The sequence below is a fragment of the Peromyscus eremicus genome, chromosome 8a (assembly GCF_949786415.1).
Source record: "Peromyscus eremicus chromosome 8a, PerEre_H2_v1, whole genome shotgun sequence".
In the NCBI taxonomy this organism is placed as follows: Eukaryota; Metazoa; Chordata; class Mammalia; order Rodentia; family Cricetidae; genus Peromyscus; species Peromyscus eremicus.
Genome location: NC_081423.1, coordinates 69,586,743 through 69,609,141, shown reverse-complemented (window position 1 = coordinate 69,609,141; position 22,399 = coordinate 69,586,743). Strand labels below are relative to the sequence as shown.

At 39.9% G+C, this 22,399-nt stretch overlaps 1 protein-coding gene across 1 annotated transcript in view; it reads left to right on the top strand.

Moving 5' to 3' along the window:
• The window catches only part of Vmp1 (vacuole membrane protein 1), a 101,348-nt gene that overhangs the window by 13,410 nt on the left and 65,539 nt on the right, over positions 1–22,399 (top strand). Inside the window, exons 2-5 of the mRNA XM_059271428.1 lie at positions 6,716–6,817; positions 8,189–8,324; positions 9,571–9,661; positions 10,546–10,656. Coding sequence (XP_059127411.1) covers positions 6,742–6,817; positions 8,189–8,324; positions 9,571–9,661; positions 10,546–10,656 — 414 coding nt within the window. The 5' untranslated portion in view covers positions 6,716–6,741. The remainder of the gene's footprint in view (positions 1–6,715; positions 6,818–8,188; positions 8,325–9,570; positions 9,662–10,545; positions 10,657–22,399) is intronic.

The following is a 22,399-nucleotide window of genomic DNA, read 5'->3' as shown; positions in this document are numbered from 1 at the left end:
CTTCTCCTAATGGACTCAACTCAATCAGGACATGTTGGTAACTTCCAGAAACAAGTTGTTTCCCTCTGACTCCAAAAAGTAAGATGATAATAGTGAGATTAATAGGGTGCGTTGATGCTGGATTGGGTAACCATCTGCAGCTAGAAAACACAGGCAGCAAAGACAGTATATTTCTCAAATAAAAGGTACTTATGTCCTCTCAGGGCATCTGGAACTCGATATGATGCCATGGTTCAGGGCTAAACCTCAGCTTTGTAGGTTAGAAGTTTGAGTAAACATACAGCCTAATGGGCTCTAGGGATTAGAATTATTCCAGCCTTCTTTACAACTCACAATACCAATTGTGTGTGTGTGTGTGTGTGTGTGTGTGTGTGTGTGTGTGTGTGTGTGTACACAGGGCTTCTCTGTGTAGCCTTGGCAGTCTGGAACTTGCTCTGTAGATCAGGCTGCCCTTGAACTCACAAAGACTGATTGAAGGCATGTGCCACCACGCCTGGCTTTGGCCCAATTTTCTAATAGTACAAAGAAAAAGATGTAGATTGAGACTGTTTCTTTCAAAATCCTTCAAGAAATAATCTATATTAAGTTTGGGGGAAGAAAAGTGTCTTGCCAACAGGTCAGCACACCCATACTGTGATTTAAGGCCAGTTGTGTTTGGGGTACTGCTTTTTATGTTTGTTGTAACTTGTTCTGTGACATTATCTGAATCAATTTACTTCTGCTTGCCTGTGTGTGCATTATAGGAGTGGGTTGAGCTTGAATACTTGGCAAGATCCTTCTGTGATCTGATTATTCTTACAGAATATTCATAAGGCACTGTCATGTGGAACATTCTGCTTTTGAGAGAGTTGTCACTATGTAGAGGGTATTTAAGGCTGAGTGACTAGATGACATCATTAGGGAGAGTGTGAAGAGAACACAAAAAGAACCCAGGACCAGGCTTTGAATAACTCCAAGAAGTAGAAGCAGAAGGAGCTGTCAACGGAAGAGGGAGTGATTGCCTCACCCAGCGAGGTAAGGTGTGAGTGTTTTTGCATTTGCCAGCGTAGAGATCATTAGTGTTCTCCAGGAAAGCTATTTCCTGGTTCCCCGATCAGTGGGGTCAGAAGGCTCACTGCATCGCTGATGAAGAAGTGTAGACTGTCTGTATGCAGCTCTCTGGAGAACTGTATCAGTGAAGGACAGAAACGGGAAGTACTAGATGGTGTTTATTTGCCAGAGAGAATAAAGAAGCCAAGACTGATGATGACACAGAGAGAACCAAAGGAGCTAAGTGAGCTACGTCCCTGAAAGGTCAAGAGGGTTAGTGCAGGATGTGTGTTCCCAACTCGGCCTTTGATGACAGAAGTCTGCTCAAGTAGGTGGTTGATTCAAGGATACTTTGTTGTCCAGTGGCTAATTTTTGCCACAATGAAAGTTAACTCCATATGCAGTTTCTTCAATGCCCATATTTTCTCTGAAGTAGATTGGTACTGCCAGGAGCCGACATGTCTCATAGTCATAACAAAAAGAAAAATTTTCTAAGTTATTAAAACATTTTAAATGCCATATTCTGTAGATCTCTGAAGGGTTTGAAGATGACCTGTCTATCTAAAATATATCTGCTCAATCTTGAAAACATACCTAATATGACTACAAGTTCTATTGTAATGTCTAACTACTACCTTTCATTTCTTTTTATCCTAATAGTTAGTAATAATAACATTCAAGAATCAGCAATTTGCATTACATTGTTAAATGAACTGTATAAGTACAATATCTTGAACAAGATTAAAAAAATTAAATATTAATATTAAAAATACCAGGTGTTTCTGGTACATGGACTGCTCTCACCCAATGTGAGGTCGAACTATTGACCTTGTATACATCCTACTTTACAAATGAGTCTGTCAGATACACTAAGCCTATAGGCTGAAGATGATGCCCCAACACTGCAGAGAAATCTCAGGTGACTGTCCAGGCAGCTGGCTGTTTCTGTCAACTCACTTTTTTTTTTTTTTTTTTTTTTTTGGAAGTTGCTTGCATACACTTCTTATTTTTATTTTTGTTAGGTAATATTATTTCCTTCTTGGGTCTTTGAGGGAGTTGAAGATTAGTTAGTTATAGTTGAAGATTAGTTAGTTATAGTTAAAGATTAGTTAGGATAGAAAGTGAATTAGGTACATTTTGGACTTACCAAAATAGGATAGATAATGGAATTATTTTCTCTGAATTTGTCAAATACAAATGGACTAGACATTGTTTAGGTATTTATTACTTGTATATATGGTATATAGTTATTGTACTTTTGTGTATAGTTTTTCTTATGTTAGTTATAACCTTTTTCCTTTTTTCTTTTTATTAAAATAGAAAAGGGGAAATATGGTGATATTTTAATTGTACTGAAATGTGATTTTATTTGTATGTTAATAAATAAAATTGCCCGGGGGTCAGAGCTATTAGAGCCATAATAAGAGCGTGGCGGTGGTGGCGCACGCCTTTAATCCCAGCTCCTGGGAGGCAGAGCTAGGCGGATCTCTGTGTGTTCAAGGATACAGCCAGCATGGAGACACACGCCTTTAATCTCAATACCAACCGTAGAAGACCTGGAGGTCTGTACAGACAGGCAGTGGCGAGGAGGTCATGTGGTTGGGTTTACAACCAATGAGAAGGCAGAATAGAAAGTCTATAAAAAAGACAAACACTCAGGAAGTAGCTCTTGCTGAAGAGGACAGCAGCAGCAGTGAAGGGTAAGGCTCTCAGCTCTGACCTCTGGGCTTTCATCTCTGCGTTGTTTCTTATTGAAGAAGACCATTCATCTACAGGTGGGAGTGTGTCTTAGTAGGACAGGATTCTCGCGCTGTTTCTGTGTTTAAAAAAAAAATAAATAAAGGACTGAGACTGTGGCGCAGTGGAAGAGTGCATGATGTCCCAAGATCACCCCCCAGTAGTGCCAAAAAAAATTGAAACTAAGTTGATAACTGAGAGAATGGAGGACTATCAGTTAAAAGTTTGATGTTTGACATCTCAGATAATAACTGGCAGCCAGTGAACACTTGATAGATATTTGTTGAATTTGAAGTGGCTGTACTGTTGTATTTGACTTTTCTAGCTCTGTTCAGTTGTTCAGACACATCTTCAGAATGCAGAGTAATCCCAGGAAAATGGCAGCTTTGCAGAGTTCTGCAGTTTGTGTGACAAAGAAAATATGTTTTAAATTAGGAATTAATTTCTGTTGAGACAAGGTCTGGGTATGTAGTAGGGACTGTCTTCATCCTCCTGCTTCAGCCACACAAGTGTTGGGATTATGGGTATGTATCACCACACCTCGCCTCTCCTAAATGGTCAAGATGCAAAAGAGGGTTTGTTCTTTTTGCTTGTGGCACTGGCTATCAAACCCCAAGGCCTTGCACTGTACCACTGAGCCATACCCTTAACTCCAAGAGCTTCTGATGCTGTTATAACCAGACTGTGCAGAACCCTTCTTTCTTAGTGCATTCCCTTTAGGTTTGGGATTTCTTCTCTTGGAAATAGTAAACATTTTTAAAAACTTGTTTTAAAACTGAATTTATTTTGTTTGTGAAGAAGTAGACTGACTAAACAAAAATAACTTTATTTCATCAGTTATTTCTAACAAATAAAATTACAGATTTTAACTTTAATAGAGAGAGTTATTGAGAAGGAAATGTTAATAAGTTTTTTAGCATATTGTATAAGAACAATATTGTATAATTACTTGCTTAAATAAAAACTCCTGTTAAAATATTTCAAAAACAAAACCTTTATTTGTACAATATCATTGTTGTTCAAGTCTACCTTAAATGGACCCAAGTTGTTTGTCTACTCAAGATGATACTAAGGCAAAGAGTAAATAGGGAAATGAGTTCAGTTAGCAGAACAGTTTTGCAGGGCCGGGTGGTGGTAGAAAGTTTGCTTCACAATGTAAGCCTTTTTGTGCCCTTCCTCTCGGTGTGCATGCGTGCGTGTATGCGTGCATGTGTCTGCATGCACATGGGGAGCATGGTTTCATGATCTCAACACTGACTAGAACTCATTCTGTAGTCTAGGCTGCCCTCAGATGTGTGGCAGTCCCCCTGCTCTGCCTCCTGGGTTAGTATTTAAGTGTGTGTCACCATACCCAGTTTATGCTTTCTGTTCTTTTTACCAAAAATTGATCAAATCTTATTTGTTGTGATATGTATAGATGATTGGCTATGGGTTTTGTTCAAATCCAGTCCCCCACAGTTTCAAGCTTCTTCAAACTTACATATGACTTCAAATTAAATAATTGGAAGGTAGAAAATCCTTCATTCTTGTAGACAGTGCTGTTTCAGACATCCTCAGTAGACTTCATTAAAACTCTGATTTTGTGTGTTTTCACAAGACACGTTTGTCGTTCTCTTATAGTAATGGTATGGGCTATGGTGTGTTTTGACAATATCTTCACAGAAATTTGACTTAAATTTATAAAATAAAACTTGAAATACATTGTCCTATTGAGCTCCCATAAAACTCCTGCTCCTCTTCATTGTATTGGGAAATGTATATTGAATTTATATGAAAGACGTGGCAAGGGAGATGATCACAGCAGTTAAAATGTCTGCCATGCAAGCATGAGAACTGGAGTTCAGATCCCCAGAACCCACATAAAACCCAGGCATGGCAGCACGCACCTGTACCGCCAGTGCTGGTGAATGCCAAGACAAAATGATCTCTGGAGCTCATTGGCTAGCCAGGCTAACTGAATCAGTGAACTCCAGGTTCAGTGAGAGGCCCTATCTCAAAAAAAAAACAAAAACAAAAACAAAAACCCCTGGAAAGCAATGGACGAAGACAACCAGATGTCTGCCTCTGACCTTCACACACACTCTCATGTGCACAGACCCACCCCACCCCCACAAAGATGAGGCTATATGCATTTGTATGTTGTATATATTACCTTTAATTTTGTACCTCTTGATAACCCATGTTGTCCCTGTTTTACAAAATAGAGCAACTGGTACTCTCAACACTTAGGAAGCTGAAGTAATGTTACGGAGTTCAAGACCAGCTTGTGCTCCTTAGTGAGTTATAGGCCACCTTGGTCTCAAAACAGCAATAAAGGTGAACTTGTTTGTAGAGATTTATAGATTTGTTCAGATCCCTAGAGTAGTTGCTTGTAAAGGTTATGTTTAAATCCCATTCTGCTAAATTCTAAACCCTGTTTAATTATACACTTTTTTTCATCTAATCTCGTTAATCCCCAGTTTCATTCTGTTCAGTTGTGATTGATCTCATGTGTTCATTTGTTTTCTGCCAGACTCTCCTGAAGACTTATTTTACTCATTGTAACCTCACCTCGGGCCTGTTGCGGACTAGTAGAGTGAGCCACGGTGGCATCACTGGGAAGGTAGCATGATGTTGGTTTTCTGGTTTAGGTGGCTTCCAAGTTCATTGTTTCACCTACTTCCTACCCTTTAGATGTCTTAGCATTTAGGGTTAGTTCCACACAAGAACACATGCATATCATATACATACATGATCTTTTATGTAAATATCCTATCCCTGGCCAGTGGTCACTTTCTTTTTGCTGTGTGTGTGTGTGTGTGTGTGTGTGTGTGTGTGTGTGTGTGTGTGTAGACAGACTCAGCGTCTGTTCTGAGATTCTGAGATTGCAGGCATGAGGCACCACGCCTGCCTCTTCACTTTGGAGACCTTGTTTGGAGGTTCTAGCAGGGGAGTACACCTGCTTCAACACCCTTGGCTGATGAATGGCTGTCCTCTTCAACCTGTGAAGCATGCGTCTTTGGAAGGGACATACATGGAACAATGGGAGGAAAAGGACACCAATTTAGGCAACTGAATCAGCTGACTCAACCTGACAATCAGTGGGATGGTAGATGTTGTAAACAGGTCACACTCACATCTGCTTTATCTCTTTTGTGGGTGAATAAGTTATATTATTTGAATATACCCACCCTTAAGATAGGCATTCACGTAGCCCAGACTGGTCTTGAACTTCTAATATATTTTAAACATGAAAATTTTATCTTCCGTGCCCATTACCATTTGAATCAGTGTTTTCTACATAAAGCTCTCCTGTGTTCTTGGATCTATGATATTTGTGTTAATACAATGAATCTATTTATTTATTTACTTTTGGTTTTTTGAGACAGAATTTCTCTGTGTCATCCTATCTGCCCTGGAACTTACTCTGTAGACCAGATTGTCCTTGAACTCACAGAGATTCACCTGCCTCTGCCTCCCTAGTGCTGGGATTAAGTTGTGCGCCACCACCGCCTGGCTCATAAATGTTTTGTGTTTTGTTTTGTTTTATGAATTTATTTTCTAATAATGTTAACATAACTGTAAAAGATAAAATGGTAACAAGAAATGGCAAATTTCAAATAGTGTCTTTATTAATTTATGAATTAGATGGATATTAGATCCATAGTTTATCAGTATTGGGATGTACTAGTACCTAATACCTTTATTCTGTGAATAAAGTGTTCCCAAATTTTAATCTGGAAAACAAATCACTAGAATAACTATTTAGAAAAGGTTTATAATCACAAGCTTTTATATGGAATTATATAAGCTATTTATAAAACTCTTGGTTATAAAAAGAAAAAATAGTGTGAACACATCATATAGTTTGCATGTAGGGTGTATGCCATGTTGCTCCTGTATTCAGTTTTAGTCTCAGCTGCAAAGCAGAAGAATCTAATGTGTTGCTGGGCTTTATTTTCTGTGTTAGCTCCTCCAGAGTTACTGATCTATGAAATGGCAGAAAATGGAAAAAATTGTGACCAGAGACGTGTAGCAATGAGTAAGGAGCAGCATAATGGGAGTTTTCCAGGTAAGGAATATAGGCAGCAGTAATAACAAACTGCCTGGGGACTCTTCTGTGGCTTTACATGTATTTCCTCACTTAACCCTTTCACCGTCCAAGTAGTTTGCCTTTACATCTTGAGATGCCGCACACCTTTAATTTCAGCACTCGGGAAGCAGAGATAGGCATGCATCTGTGAGCCTGAGGCCAGCCTGATCTACTTAGTGACTTCTAGGACAACCAGGGATGTGTAGTGAGATTCTGTCTCAAAACAAACAAGCATATTGCAGCAGAAATAACTATTCTACATACATGTATTATTCCAAATTTGTAGTTTTAGTCCAAATTCAACTGCTGGATCCTTTTTTTTTTTTTCTTGAGGCAAGGCTTCAGGGTTTCTCTGTGTACCCATGGCTGTCCTAGAACTCACTTTGTTAGTAGGCTGGCCTCAAACTCACAGAGCTTCACCTGCCTCTGCCTCCCAAGTGTTGGGATTAAAGGCGTGCGCCACCACCCACCCAGCTAAGAGTAGGATTGTATGGTTTTCTGTTTGCTTTTTGTTGTTGTTGTTGTTGTTTTGCAGGGTTTGTTGTTGTTGCCTCAGAAACACTGATGGGAAAATAACAGCCCTGGAGATGCTGGTGTAGTTCAGTGGTAGAGGACATGCACAGCATGTGTGAAGTCCTGGATTTGGTCATCAGCACCAAAAATGAGTGGCAACCATGGCAATTCATTTCCTTTCTGAGCCAATAAAGATGGCTGAATTTGGACTAGTTGCCATTTCTCAGGATTATAGGACTTGCTGTGAATGGTTACCTGGGACATGGATGAAACTTTTTTTCATCCACTACATTTCTAAGCAGTTATACATTGTACTGTCCCTCTCCATGATAACTAAAAAGAATACTTTGCAAAGTTGCCACTGATGGAAAGAGGTAGATGTACAGACACATAAGAGGCCATTGAGGCTTCAGTACAGGGACCTACCACAGTCCTTGGCTTTCTGTTAGGGAGTTCAGATACTTGTTAGAATTTTGTTTCTCTCAGTTTAGTACTTTGTACCCCTTAAATTTGCAGGGTCTGGATGTTAAATCTCATTCTACTTTTGAGATTTTTTTTTGTACAGTCTAAGACATATAATATAGGTAGGTGTGTTGATTTTTATTCTTTGAAAAAGGTGATGGCGCACGCCTTTAATCCCAGCACTTGGGAGGCAGAGCCAGGCGGATCTCTGTGAGTTCGAGGCCAGCCTGGTCTCCAAAGTGAGTTCCAGGAAAGGCGCAAAGCTACACAGAGAAACCCTGTCTCGAAAAACCAAAAAAAAAAAAAAAGAAAGAAAGAAAGAAAAGAAACAGATGTTCGGAATTCTATTTTAACTTCTATGCTGTTGTTTTTCAGACCCCTCTTCAGTACATGAAAAGAAGAGAAGGGATCGGGAAGAAAGACAGAATATTGTCCTGTGGAGACAGCCGCTCATTACCTTGCAGTATTTTTCTCTGGAAACTCTTGTAGTTTTGAAGGAATGGACCTCAAAGTAAAGAGTTTTCTATTACTTTTCATATAAATCGTATTTACTAATTTTAGAAGTCCTCAGCCAACTCCTACTCCCTGCCATCTGTTCCACCAAAATGGATTAATTAAATTTAGAACATTATCATAGGAACATTTGTTTTCCTTCCTATAGTTTAAAAAGAGTTAGACTTGGGGGAGGGGGATGTAGCTTATTCAGAGTACTTGTCTCCCACACACAAAGCCAACACCACACACCAACCAGGTTTTCAAGGTCATCCTTTGTTATATAGTTCAAGATCAGCTGGGATACATAAAGACTGTCTTCCCACCATCACCCTGCCCCAAAAGGAAAAGCAGTAGATGGGGATGTTTGGTTTGAAGAAAAATGACCTCATTTACTTGACAGGTTATTACAGTTGACTACTCTTTCATGTTGGGTCTTGCAAGGGAAAAAAGATAGTGGCTTTTTCTCCTGGTTTTATATTGAAAATAAATCAAGCCTGTGTGCAGTAGATACACCAAGATGGACCTGTAGCAGGTTCAAGATGCATGTGGTGCTTAACTGATAGCCAGTGAAAAAGAACACTGCCGTAAAGTGTGTCCTGTCTGTGTTTCTAGCTGTTTGAGATATCCAAGAGAGCAAATTGAACTTTCTTACCCTATTATTTTCTTGTTCTTCTAAATTAGCTATACTATTATTTTACATTTTGTTGTACTTAAAAATTATAAAACATGTTGGGCAGTGGTGGTGCTTGCCTTTAATCCTGGCACTTGGGAGGTAGAGGCAGGTGGATCTCTGTGAGTTTGAGGCCAGCTTGGTCTACAGAGCGAGTTCCAGGAAAGGCAGGACTGTTACACAGAGAAACCCTGTCTCGAAAAACAAAAAAATATAAAACATTTGTAACAATTTTTAGCTCATTTGATCCTGTAGGAGGTCTATGAAGAAGAAAAAGCAAATATATAATTATTATGATTTTAAAAGCAAAAACCAAAATCAGAAAGGTTAAGTGTTCTGCTAACAGAGCAGCAGTGAGTGGCCTACTCAGGAAGGGGCTTTGAAGCCTGTGCTCTTGGGTTGCACTGTAATACCTCTCCAGATTAAAAGGTGGGGTGTCCACAAGATCAGGCTTTGGACCCAGAGATGGCTGTGGTAAGGCTACTTGATAATTCAGGTTCTGGGCCCATGTCCTGTGACTGACTCCTTTTTACATCCCAAAGGCTGTTTCTGAAAATTGCAGCATAAATGGGAGCTTGTTTTTGTTTTTAAGATTGTGGCATCGTCAGAGCATTGTGGTGTCGTCTTTCCTGCTGCTTGCTGTGCTTATCACTACGTATTATGTGGAAGGAGCGCACCAACAGGTAAGATACAGAGTAACTGCTCCTCGGCACTCGGTACTCACGTGACATTTCTGAATGGACGCAGGTAAGTCTCAGAGTTTATACCCTCTACACTTGTAAGCATGCTTTTCTATTTTCAATTTTATCTGATAACTAGGTATCTTAATGTCTTATTCCATACACCAAAAATACCCGAGCACTGTTCCATAGTTACGCAACATTATTTTAGTAGTTAGGATTCCTCTTTACTATAAAAGATCCATCTAGCTCTGCCTCCCAAGTACTGGGATTAAAGGTGTGTGCTACCACCCCTAGCTCATTGGCCCCTTCCTTTACTACTGTGTTTTGTGTGTTCCTAAAGTTTTCTCTTCACAGCTATTGCAACGGTCCCTTTAACACTGTCTCGTGTTTTCTTAAAGTTTGTAGTTTTTAGCTGATTTTAAAATGTTGATTCTTAGCATCACTATACTAGACTGGGCATGGTAGCACACTTATATAATCACACCATCTAGCAAGTAGAAGAAGGAGGATCAACTGAAGTTCAAGGCTAACCTGGTCTACATAGAAAGTACCAGCAGGCTGGACTACAGTATGCTATCCTGCCTCAAGAAATGAAAAAGAAAAAATAATGATTACCATAATAGTAGTTTGTTTTTTGTTTTTCTCCAGTGCCAACTTATTCTGCTTGAATGAGTTGGGTTTTGGTTTTTTGGGGGGAGGCAGTTTGATTTGTGTCCTCTCTGCTATAGTACATTAACAGTGTGAGACGTCTTTGAGGATTTGTTTTGTCTTAATGTTTCTTAGCTTCTCGCTTTACTGAGCTGGCTGGTCAGTGGGTGGTAGTTACTAAGGCACGTTCCTGGGCAGAGTATTCCGGGTTTATACCTTGTCCCTTTTCTTTTCAGTATGTGCAGCGGATAGAGAAGCAGTTTCTTTTGTATGCCTACTGGATAGGCTTGGGGATTTTGTCCTCTGTTGGACTTGGAACAGGATTGCACACCTTCCTGCTCTATCTGGTAAGAAAGACTTCTTTCAACTTGCAAGAACAGAGAAGATTCTTCTGTCTTTATTGCTGCTTTCCCTTCAGAAGCTGCAATCCTAAAATCTGTAGTTAGTTGCTTCAGTGCCTTCTAAGTGTTGAGATCCTAAAACCAGGGCCTGAAGTTCAGCTTCTTGTTAAGCTCTGCGTTTCCTTTGGAGCTGAAGAGCTAAAAGGAGAAAAGGGAAAAGCAGTTAAGCAAATATGGTTGCTTACTTCATTAGTTCAACCAGGAAATTTTTTTCAGTTTTAGGTTTTGAAGTAATGATTCTGACATTGTCCTCTGATCTCCACACGGCACCATAGCACTCATGCACACACACACACAACCCTCAAAGACATAGCCATTTGTTTGTTTTTCCAGACAGGGTCTCTCTGTGTATCCCTGGCTGTCCTGGAACTCACTCTGTAGACCATGCTGGCTTCAAACTGAGAGATCTGCTTTCCTCTGCCTCTGCTAGGATTAAAGGTGTGTGCCACCGTGCCCAGCTGCCTGGATTTTTTTTTTTAAAGCAAATTTGTGCCGGGTGGTGGCAGCACACACTTTTAATTCCAGAACTCAGGAGGTAGAGGCAGATGGAACTCTGTGAGTTTGAGGCCAGCCTGGTCTACAGATCAACTTCCAGGATAGGCTCCAAAGCTACAGAGAAACCCTGTCTCGGAAAAAAAAAAAAAAAAAAAGCAAATTTGAAGCAAGGAAATTTCCTTATTGTATATGCATTACAAACACTAATAAACTGTGAAATGTCTTCATGTGAAGGCATTACTATTCCATTTCCTCTGATCCAGGTATTCAGTAAAAGATTTAGAAGCGTACAAGCAAACAGAGCCACCCAGATGGCCCAGTTCAAGCCTGAGAACCTGAGTCTATCCCTGGGACCCAGATGGTTGAAGGAGAAAACTGACTTTTCCCACGGGTTATTCTCTGACATCCACACATGTACCATAGTGCACACATACTAATCCACACAGACCCACATTATAATAATAAAAAAGTTGCAATGTTTGTTATAGAATTAATGTAAGTGAAAAGTAAAATCTTTGTTTCCATGAGGGAGCACTTCTACCCTTGATCAGTGTGCCAGTTTAATGGAATGTGGTCAGAATTTGCTCAGCTTTAGTTTCTAATGTATCTTAGTGTTTTGGCTGTGTGCATATCTGCATCGTGTGTTTGTCTGGTGCCTGTGGAGGAAGTGTGGTGACCCATGGTTGTGAACTCATGTGAGAGCTGAGAACTGAGCCCGGGTCCTCTTCAAGAACAGCAGTTGCAACAGCTGCTGGTGGCACACGCCTTTAATCCCAGCACTCGGGAGGCAGAGGCAGGTGGATCTCTGTGAGTTCGAGGTCAGCCTGGTCTACATATCAAGTTCCAGGAAAGGCTCCAAAGCTACCCAGAGAAACCCTTGTGGGGGGTGGGGGGGGAGACGACGACAAAACAGTACTTACTCTTAATCGATGAGCCATGTCTCTAGCCCCCTGTTTTCTCAAGTTTGGTTGGTTGGTTGGTTTGTTAGTTGGGTGGTGGGTTTTTCAAGACAGGGTTTCTTTGTGTAGCCCTGGCTGTCTTGGAACTTATCACCACTAGGCAAATTTTTTTAAATTTACCCTCTCTTTCATGATTTGGAACAAATGATTACCATAATTGCAGGTGGTCTCTGTGACCACCATGGCCAACAGAGTGTCGATCCATATGAGTTAAACTTCCGTTTAACACAAATTAGTAGGCAGTGTTGGTTCAAACTTCAGGAATCTGACCCCAAGTAGAGTAGTTTCTTTTAGTCATTTTTAAGCACAGCATAGTTTCGTGAAAAAATTTCCTGGTGATAATTAACTCAGTCCCATGTGACATCTTCCATAAAGATAGGTTCTATAGATTGATCTAGGAAAACAGACTTATAATGAGGGTCTGGGGAGGATCTGGTGTGGTCTGGGCCCTGCAGTGCAAAGGTCACCAGGCTGTTTACCAACCTCTGCTCTGAAAACAGGTGTAATCTTTGCCTTTGAAGAGACAACCCTGCATGTTTAACATTCCTTGGTTGTCACAGATGTGAGGGCAAGGACCTCTGAGCCTCCTACACTTAGAATCTCTATTTGTTGTTGTTGGTTGGTTTTGTTTGTTTGTTTTGTTTTGTTTTGGAGACAAGGTCTCACTGTGTAGCCCTGGCTGTCCTGGAACTTACTATGTAGACCAGGCTAGCCTTGAACCCACAAGAAATCATCCTGCCTCTGCCTCCTGAGTGCTGAGATTAAAGGCAGTCACCACCATGTTGTGCCCAGTTAGTTTGTTTTTATCTGGGGGATATAATTGTGTTTGGGAAGTCCTGCTTACCTATCTTTCTTGTATGAGCTTTTTTGTAGCCCTCACTTAGATGTGATGATGTTGACACCCTTGTCTTTTTTGTAAGGGTGAAGCAGACTGCTCCACCTTACACTCATACAACCCTCAGGCTAGAGGCCAAGGAACCACGTTAGGAAACTAGTCTTGTCAGAAACACAGCCTTCGGGGCAGGCTTTGTAGTGAAATAGTGGTTAAGAATCCAGTTTTAAAGACTAAAGATTGCCGGCGGTGGTGCACGCCTTTAATCCCAGCACTCGGGAGGCAGAGCCAGACGGATCTCTGAGTTCAAGGCCAGCCTGGGCTACCAAGTGAGTTCCAGGAAAGGCGCAAAGCTACACAGAGAAACCCTATCTCAAAAAACCAAAAAATTAAAAATAAAAACAAAAAATAAAGACTAAACATTAAAGTCATTATTTATCATTATCCTGTCTACTAAAAATCATGGCTTAAAAGTAATATGAAAATGCTTTGTACTTCATATCCACTGTTTTTCACAGTGGAGGTTGCCTTTTTGGAGTTATACTTTGTTAATTGTGATTGAATGTATACTAAATGGTCACTAAAAAGATTAGATCTTAAAATGAAGTCATATGGGGGGCTGGAGAGATGGCTCAGTGGTTAAGAGCACCGACTGCTCTTCCAGAGGTCCTGAGTTCAATTCCCAGCAACCACATGGTGGCTGACAACCATCTGTAATGAGATCTGGTGCCCTCTTCTGGCCTGCAAGGACACATGCAGGCAGAATACTGTATACATAATAAATAAAATAAATCTTTAAAAAAAAAAAAAAAAAAAAAAATGAAGTCATATGTTTCAGTTAATGAATGATTTCCTTATTTTTAAATTTAATTGAAAGATTATAACTTGAAATTGGGGTGGATTGGAACCCTCATCTTTGAGCACAGAGAGTTGCTGTTTGTGTAAGAGTAGTGGTTAAGGGAAAGCAAATACATGGCCTCCCTGTGGCTCAGTGGTTAGTAGGATGGATGGTTAGTAGGAACACCAGATTTGGTCACTTGTTCTCTTCGTTGAATTGCCAGTCAATTGGCTTCAGGAGGCTTATTATAAATTTCCAAAGCACTGTGCTTGTGTGTCTGGGAGAATAAGCTTTTTTTTCTTTTTCTTGGTGAGAAAAGCCTATACAGTCTTCACATTCTCCAAAGACTGTCATCCATAAATGGTTTGAAATCATTCTTCTAGGAGCCTGGGGAAATGAAGCAGTTAAGAACACTTATAACTAGGGGATATAATGCCCTCTGCTGGCTTCCACAGGCATCAGGCTCTCACATCTCACACATCTATACACACATGAAAAGCATCCATACATGTAAAATATAGTAACTCTTAAGATCTTTTTAAAAAGAGAAGAATGGAAGCTACCAGAGGGCATTATATCCCCTGGCCCTAAGTGTTCTTCACTAACACAGTCATACCCTTATGTATTTGCCAATAGAGCAAACCTTACCCAAAGCCCAAACCATCAAGTGACTCTCTTAGCTTGGAGACATGATTTATTATTTATCTATATTCATGTGTTTACATTTTGCTTACATAGAACTAGTGAATGGAGCTGTGTGTAACTCTAGTTCTAGGGGATCCAGTGCTTTCTTCTGACCTGAGTACCAGGCAAGCACATGGTGTTGTAGCTATGTATGCAAGCAAAACACGAATACACACAAAATAAATCTAAACAATTTTTAAAGGATTAGTGAATGCATAAGGGTTAAAATATCACTTTTTCTATAGTTTTCCACAGTCCTCAACACAGCAATTTTGAGCTAGCCTTTTTCCCCATTGACTTGCCATTTATATATAGGAATTAATTCCCACGGCTGTATATCCTGGGCTGATCTTGAACTCATAGCATCCTTCCTATCACAGCTTCCAGAATACTGAGATTACAGGTGTTCGCTACCTCATGTGGTTTTCCATCCATTAATAGTCAAGAATATGCAGAAGTTCTGATTACAGAGAAACACTCCAGAAGCCAGGTCTGACTGTCTACTCCAGTATTAGCTATGTGATTGTTGGCAGATTGCTTAACTTTTAAACCCCAGCTTACTCAACTGCAAATGAAGGTGATAATGATATATGATTGTTTTGAGGATTAAATGGCAAAACAAATGTTTTTCAAGCATGATGTCTAGTACATAAGACTATTCAGGAAATTATTGCAGCTATTATAGTTAATATTACTACAATGCTTCAGGGTATTTGTTTTCATTTTTGAAAGTATAAGAAAAAGAGAAACACCAAAGACCACTAAGGGTTTGCATGTCACAGTGCATCATATGTGAAGGTCAGAGGACAATTTTTCAGGACTCTCTTTCATTTTACATGATTTTTTGAGGCAGAGTTTTTTGTTTTTATTGTTGTTTGTTTTGTTGCTGTTCTGTTTTGTTTTAGTTTGGTTTTTTTTTTTTTTTGGTTTTTTTTTGGTTTTTTTTGTTTTGTTTTGTTTTGTTTTGTTTTGTTTTGTTTTTTTTTGGTTTTTCAGGACAGGGTTTCTCTGTGTAGCTTTGCGCCTTTCCTGGAACTCACTTGGTAGCCCAGGCTGGCCTCGAACTCACAGAGATCCGCCTGGCTCTGCCTCCCGAGTGCTGGGATTAAAGGCGTGCGCCACCACCTCCCGGCTTGGCTGTTTTTTTTTTTTAAGAGAAGGTTTTTCTGTGTAGCCCTGGCTGTCTTAGAACTTGCTCTGTAGACCAGACTGGCCTTGAACTCACAGAGATCCTCCTGCCTCCCAAGTGCTGGGATTAAAGACATGTACCACCGCCGCCCGGCTATGAGGCAGAGTTTTGTTGTTTCTGTGGCTGTACTGCATATTTGAGCTTCCAGCAAATTCTTCCTCCACCTCCACCTCCACCTCCCATTCACTATGAGAGTGCTGGGATTATAAATGCACACCGTTGTGTCGGCTTTTTACATGAGTTCAGTGAATCAAACTCAAGGCTTGTGCATCAGCTGTTCTTTGCCTACACTGAGTGATGGCTGGCTTCTGGATTTGTTTTTTAAAGCAAGCAGTCATTTTCAGTTTATGTGCTTTAGCTAGTTTTTTCCCTTTGAAGTGCTAGGGATCAAACCAACGGCCTTGACCATGCTTGCCAGATGATCTACTACTGACTGCATCCATAGTCCACCCTTAGCTATTCTTTTTTTTTAATACTGATTTTTTTTTATGTGCACTGGTGTTTTGCCTTCATGTTTGTCTGCATGAGGGCATCGGATCCTGGAGCTGGCGTTACAGACAATTGTGAGCTGCCATATGGATAGGGTACCAGGAATTGAACCTGGGTCCTCTGGAAGAGCAGCCAGTGCTCTTAACCACCAAGCCATCTCACCAGCCCCCAATCCTTAGCTATTCTTAACAACCTTGGCTGCTTAATGAATCTTTGTCTCAAAAATAAAAATAAAAAAGAGAAAATGCATGCTGGGTGGTAGCCCACAACTTTAATCCCAGCACTCTGGAGGCAGAGGTCACTTTAATCCCAGCACTCTGAGTTTGAGGCCAGCTTGGTCTATAGAATGAGTTCCAGGACAGCCAGGGCTACAGAAACCTTGTCTTGGTGGGGAATGGGGGTGGGAGAGGGGGATGCACAGAGAAGTGACCAACCAAGGACAGACCCCTGTGAACTTTTAAATTCTAAAGGATCACATGTGAAAAGAAGCTTGGGTTCCGGTAATCTGATTTACCTCCTTAGAATTTCTAATGGCTAATACAGCCACACATTTAAGCAAATGTATCTCAGTCACACTCTTTTATATATAGGTACATTATATGAATTAAATTATGGGGCAAGAAAATGATTATAGAGTCCATTGTTTGCCGTTAATGATTTATAAAGTCTTACATTTAAATAAACTGAGTATGGTGGCACACGCCTATTAATCTCAGCACATTGAAGGCAAGATAAGGAGTTGAAGGCCATCCTCAGCTACATAGGAAGTTCTAGAGTCGACTAACCTACATGAGCCCCTATCTCTCAACTAACAAAAACTGTAATTATAGCAAAAACTATTAATAATTCCGTTGGCTAAAATTTAGTCCTGTGTTATATGCTGTATGGACAGTTTATGACACCAGGTGGAGCAGTTTCCTGCAGAAAGACTTGACAAAGCCCCATTTCACACCCACTGTGCCTGTAAGAAGCAGTACTTTACCTGAAAGGATGTTAGCTTTACAGACAAGTGTTCTTTAACATAAGTCACTTGTTGGCTTTTTTTAACATTTGGGTATCAAAGTAGGAAAATGCTATGTGCTTAAAGTATTAGCATTCTCCCTTCTAAAAGCAGTGTGAAAGAAAAATTTGGAACAATTGGATTATATTATAAAATTGACCAAGTTTTATTAGAAATTATAACCATAAGGTACTGTCCTTTGAAAATGTCTACTTAAGAGACATTTTCTTTTTTTTTTTTTAAGATTTATTTATTCATTATGTATACAGTGATGTGCCTGTATGTATGTCTGCAGGCCAGAAGAAGGCATCAGATCTCATTATAGATGGTTGTGAGCCACCATGTGGGTGCTGGGAATTGAACTCAGGACCTCTGGACAAACAGCCAGTGTTCTTAACCTCTGAGCCATCTCTCCAGCCCCAAGACATTTTCTTAATATTATCATTTCAACAAAAGCTCTGGTAGAAATTAAATGCAAGAAAGATGTGAAATATTTGCTGTCCAGATGCCTGTTTTATTTTTATGTTTGGGCTGTTTTAAAATGCGGCAGAAATTGTACCTTTGAGAAGTCTGGCATGTTGTTTTCTCATGTGCAGACATCGCTGTGGATGACACTGTATTTCCTTTCTTGCACAGTGTCTAATAGCAGTCTGCAGCCTTAAGACTGTTTCCTTAGGTACAGATGTTTCTGGTACCCTTTGACTCTTGATTCCTTATTGCTAAAAATAAGTATTTGGGGGGGCTGGAGAGATGGCTCAGAGGTTAAGAACACTGCTTGCTCTTCCAAAGGTCCTGAGTTCAATTCCCAGCAACCACATGGTGGCTTACGATCTGTAATGAGATCTGGTGCCCTCTTCTGGCCTGCAGAGATACGTGCAGACAGAACACTGTATACATAATAAATAAATAAATCTTTAAATAAAAAAAATAAAAATCTAAAAAAAAAATAAGTATTTAGGGAACATCACTGATATGGAGTAAAAGGATGTGGGGAGGTAGTTTCAGTTAGTGAAATGCTGTATTGTTTAATACCATGACAGGATGATTCTCTCAAAGCCAAACCGGTAGCTGTCTTCTTCACTATCATTTCTACTTCCGGTGACTACCTTCAACACAGAGAAGGAAGAAATCCCCCCACATTGGATTCTGGTGTCACTCAATACTGACTTCTATAAGTACAGTGACTGTAGTCCTGAACACCCTGAGTCAGAGCTCTTCCTGGAAGATTAGCAGCCCTTTTCAGAAAAAAATGCCTGTTTGCTTTTGTTTGATGGGGAAGGGCACGATAGCTCTCCTCCCTGTCTTTCCTCAAGGAGTGACTCATGTGCTAACTCTCACGAGCATCACCACATCAAAAGCAGAAACCTAGGTCTCCAGGACAGAGGGGTTTGTTCAGACTGGATAGCTTCCTGCCCTTAAGTCACTGTTTGTAAATGTGTGCTTCAAAGAGTGGGTTAAACAACTTACACTAACTTTCTTTTAACAGCTCTACATAAATATGTAGTCCATTTAGTCTGAATCCTTAAGTCAACTTATGATCAAAATTTGCTTAGAAGAGGTTAGGGATGAAGCTCAGTGGAAGAATGTGTAGCAGCATGTAGTTTGCATGCTCAAGGGCCCGAGTTCAAACCCCAGTACCTCACCAAAAGAAAGAAAAAAGTTAGATTTTTGTTGTTGTTTTCTTTTATTTTTGGTTTTTGTTCCTTTATTTTTTTGGTGGTTCTGAGAAACGGTCTCACTATTTAGCATTGGCTGTCCAGGAGTTCACTAGGCTGGTCTCTAATTCGCAGAGATTGCCTACCGCAGCCAACTGAGTGCTGAGATTAAAAGCATGTGCCACCATGCCTGCCTCTCAATTAGGTTTAGTGATAAATATTCGAGGTGATGGATCCACTAAAAATCTTGAGTTTATCAGTGTACAGTGTGTAAATGTTGTATATAAAACATCATACTGTACTTAATGCTAGACAATTATTTGTAAACTTTAAACCAGTTTGAAGTTTCTTGGATTATGAGACTGACCTGCTGCCTGCTGCACTAAGGAGGTGCCTCGCCCATGAGTTACCTGGTTTTACAGGAGAGACATGAATTCTGCCTGTATGTGTACTAATCTGTTATAATCAATAGCTTCCAAAAGGTCCTTGAGCTAATATTGTAATGAACACTTCCTTTGTTGTAGCTAGCAACTATGTACTTAGACTTTTAAAATATAATTATATATTCTTGCCCTAGGTAGCACAGCCATTGTTATATTTTTTAAACATTTTGTTATATTAGGAAGATAAAACAGAATTCTAATTATAACTTGTTAAATTACGAACAGATATAAAGACCTTGCACTCACATTAGGTAATGCCCAGGTTATTGTGTTTAGAGATACCATATGTATTTTATAGAGAAGAACTGGGGCCTGGCTTGAGACTTGACCAAAAGAATCTAAAAATAGGTCTAGGGGCTGGAGAGATGCCTCGCTGGTTAAAAAGCTGCTCTTCCAGAGGCTCAGCACCCACATGGCAGCTAGCTCTCAATCCCTATAATTCCAGTCCCAGGAGATCTGATACCCTCTTCTGGCCTCTTTGGGCACAGACATACATGCAGACAAAATGCCCAAACACATAAAATCAAAATTAAAAAAGAGAAAAAAAAGAGCAGTTCAGCTTTTTGGCATCTACTTGAAGTTAGTTCTATATTCTACCTTGAATTACTTGTTGTAGACCGTAACTTTAAGTAAGTTATTTTCTGACTGATGAGAAAAGCAATGGGTTTTAACTTTGGGGGAGTAGAATTCCTGTGTAGAAAGGGTTTCTAAAGTCCCCTAAAAGTCAAACTTTAAAAAAAGAAAGAAAAGGTTGCAAGTCATGCGACAGACCATTTGTCATCTCCTTGCATTTATTAATCTCCCAGATATCCCTAATGAATCACATTCCAGGCTGGCCACGGGCCTTTTCTTCTTTAGTGAGCGAGTGAGGCAAATACATGTTTTCCCAGTGAATCAGCACAGGACTCAATTTTTACCTTTGCCCTGAGTTTTCCAGACAAAACTGATTGGAAATTTTGCCTTTGGGATCTCCCTTGACTTCTGTATGTAGATGGTAGATTCAGCTATGAATTGACTTTACAGATGTTAGGGAGCGACGCCACTCTTTAGGAATGTATTATCTGTTCTAAGACAGCTACCTCGAGTGTCTGAGTGTTAACTTGTCTTCTTAGGAGTACTTACCCACACACACTTCGTCATACAAAGAGGCTTGACTAAATCAGCTCCTAATTAACTAATGTAACCATTTTAAATTTCATTTTTTAAAAGATGGACAGCCCTAAAAGTAAACGCAAAGATATCTCCAGCTCTCTGGTTTCCAGGGTTACATATTCTGTTTAATGAAACCTTAGTAAGAATATGGCCTTCTCAGTTCCTTCCATGCCAAAGGGATAAGTTTAATTGTAATAAGTTATGACCTGCTGTAGTGTACTTACAAAGAACTTGAAATTTTCAAAACCCAGAAAATGGTTTGTTTGTTTGTTTGTTTGTTTGTTTGTTTGAAATAAAGTAGAAATACACATACTATTTCATCATTTTACAGTTAGAACATTTTTACTGATTGAAGTTAAAATATATTCATGCCTCCTTATGAAGACCCTAATTTGTGTTTGTGACATCAAGAGGCCTTTCTCTGGACTTAAATAGATACTTCATAATTAGCAGGCACAATTTAAAATTTCTCTTTACCACCAGATTAGGGTTGTTTTGTTTGGCATAATCTCAAAAATAATCACTTCTAGAAAAGTGTTTTTGAGCCATCTCGATGGCTCAGCAGGTAAAGGTGTCCACCAAGCCTGACCATCTGAGCTCCAGCCTCAAGACCACGTGGAGGAAGCAAAGCACCGCCCACCAGTTGTCCTCTTCCTCCACACATGCACTCCTCACCCATCTATTAAATGAATGTAAGCTTTTAAAAATTAAAGCCTCATGTTTTTAATTCTGTATTCTTTGGGATGTGGTGGCACCCATCCTAATCTCACTAGTGAATACCAGGCTGGGCTACACAGTGAAAACTTGTCTCTAAATAACAAAAATGAAGGCTTAAGATTTTTTTCTGATTTTAATTTAGAACTAACAGTACATAACCATTACTAAAGTTAGAATAAAAAGAGATTCCACAGAATTGTCTGATTTGGAAGGTTTTTATTGTACGTTACTCTGGAAAGAATATAAGTTGTAGGAATGTAACTTTAAAATTTGTATAAAAAGAATTGAGTCTGAAATGGTGGCATATGCCTGTAATCTTAGAAGTTGAGAGGCTGAGGCAGGAGAATCTGCCATTTGAGGTCAGCCTGAGCTGTAGCTGCAAAAATAACAAAATCCCTAGGAAACTTAAAATAGCTTTTTTCATAGACAAATATTTATGTCCACTCTTGTTAGAAATCCTACCTTCTGATCTAACTTTGGTGTATTCTCACCCCAACAGACTTTCCTAAACAAGTTCTATGTGTAATATCCTGAACAAAGCAGAATTATTCCATTAGTCAAACCTCAGGAAATGTTGTGTAATAAATACAATTTATGAGACTAGATATGGAATTTCAAAATGAAACAAAACCAGATGTCCAGTGTCCCACATAGCTAAACTTTTTTGTTGGATTAGAAAGATTATACTGAATTTGGAAAAACAAAAACAAAACAAAACAAAAAACAACGTAAACTCTTCATTTGTCACTTTCCCCTGTACTGACCTTGTTCTGTCATCTTTGTTGCTCAAATCTCCTGTGTCCATTGACTTTTTATCTTACTTACCCTATCAATGAATGAAAGGTGAGTGTCTTAGTTAGGGCTTCTCTTGCTGTGATAAAACACATGGGGAGGGAAGGGTTTAGTTCAGCTTTCAATTCTTAGATCATGCTCCAGGAAGGAGCCTGGAGGCAGGAACTGATGCAGCAGCCGGAGAGGAGCGCTTGCTGGCTGGCTCCTCCTGGCTTGCTCAGCCTGCTTTCTTACAGCACCCAGGACCACAGCCAAGAAGTGACACCATGGGTGACACCATGGAGAGCCGGGTCCTCCTGTGTCAATCATCAATCAAAATATACCACAGGCTTGCCCAAAGGCCAGTCTTGCAGAAGCATTTTTTCAGTTGAGGTGCCCTCTTCCACAATGACACTAGCTTGTGTCAAGTTGACATAAAACTAGCCAGCACATTGGTGTTGAAAT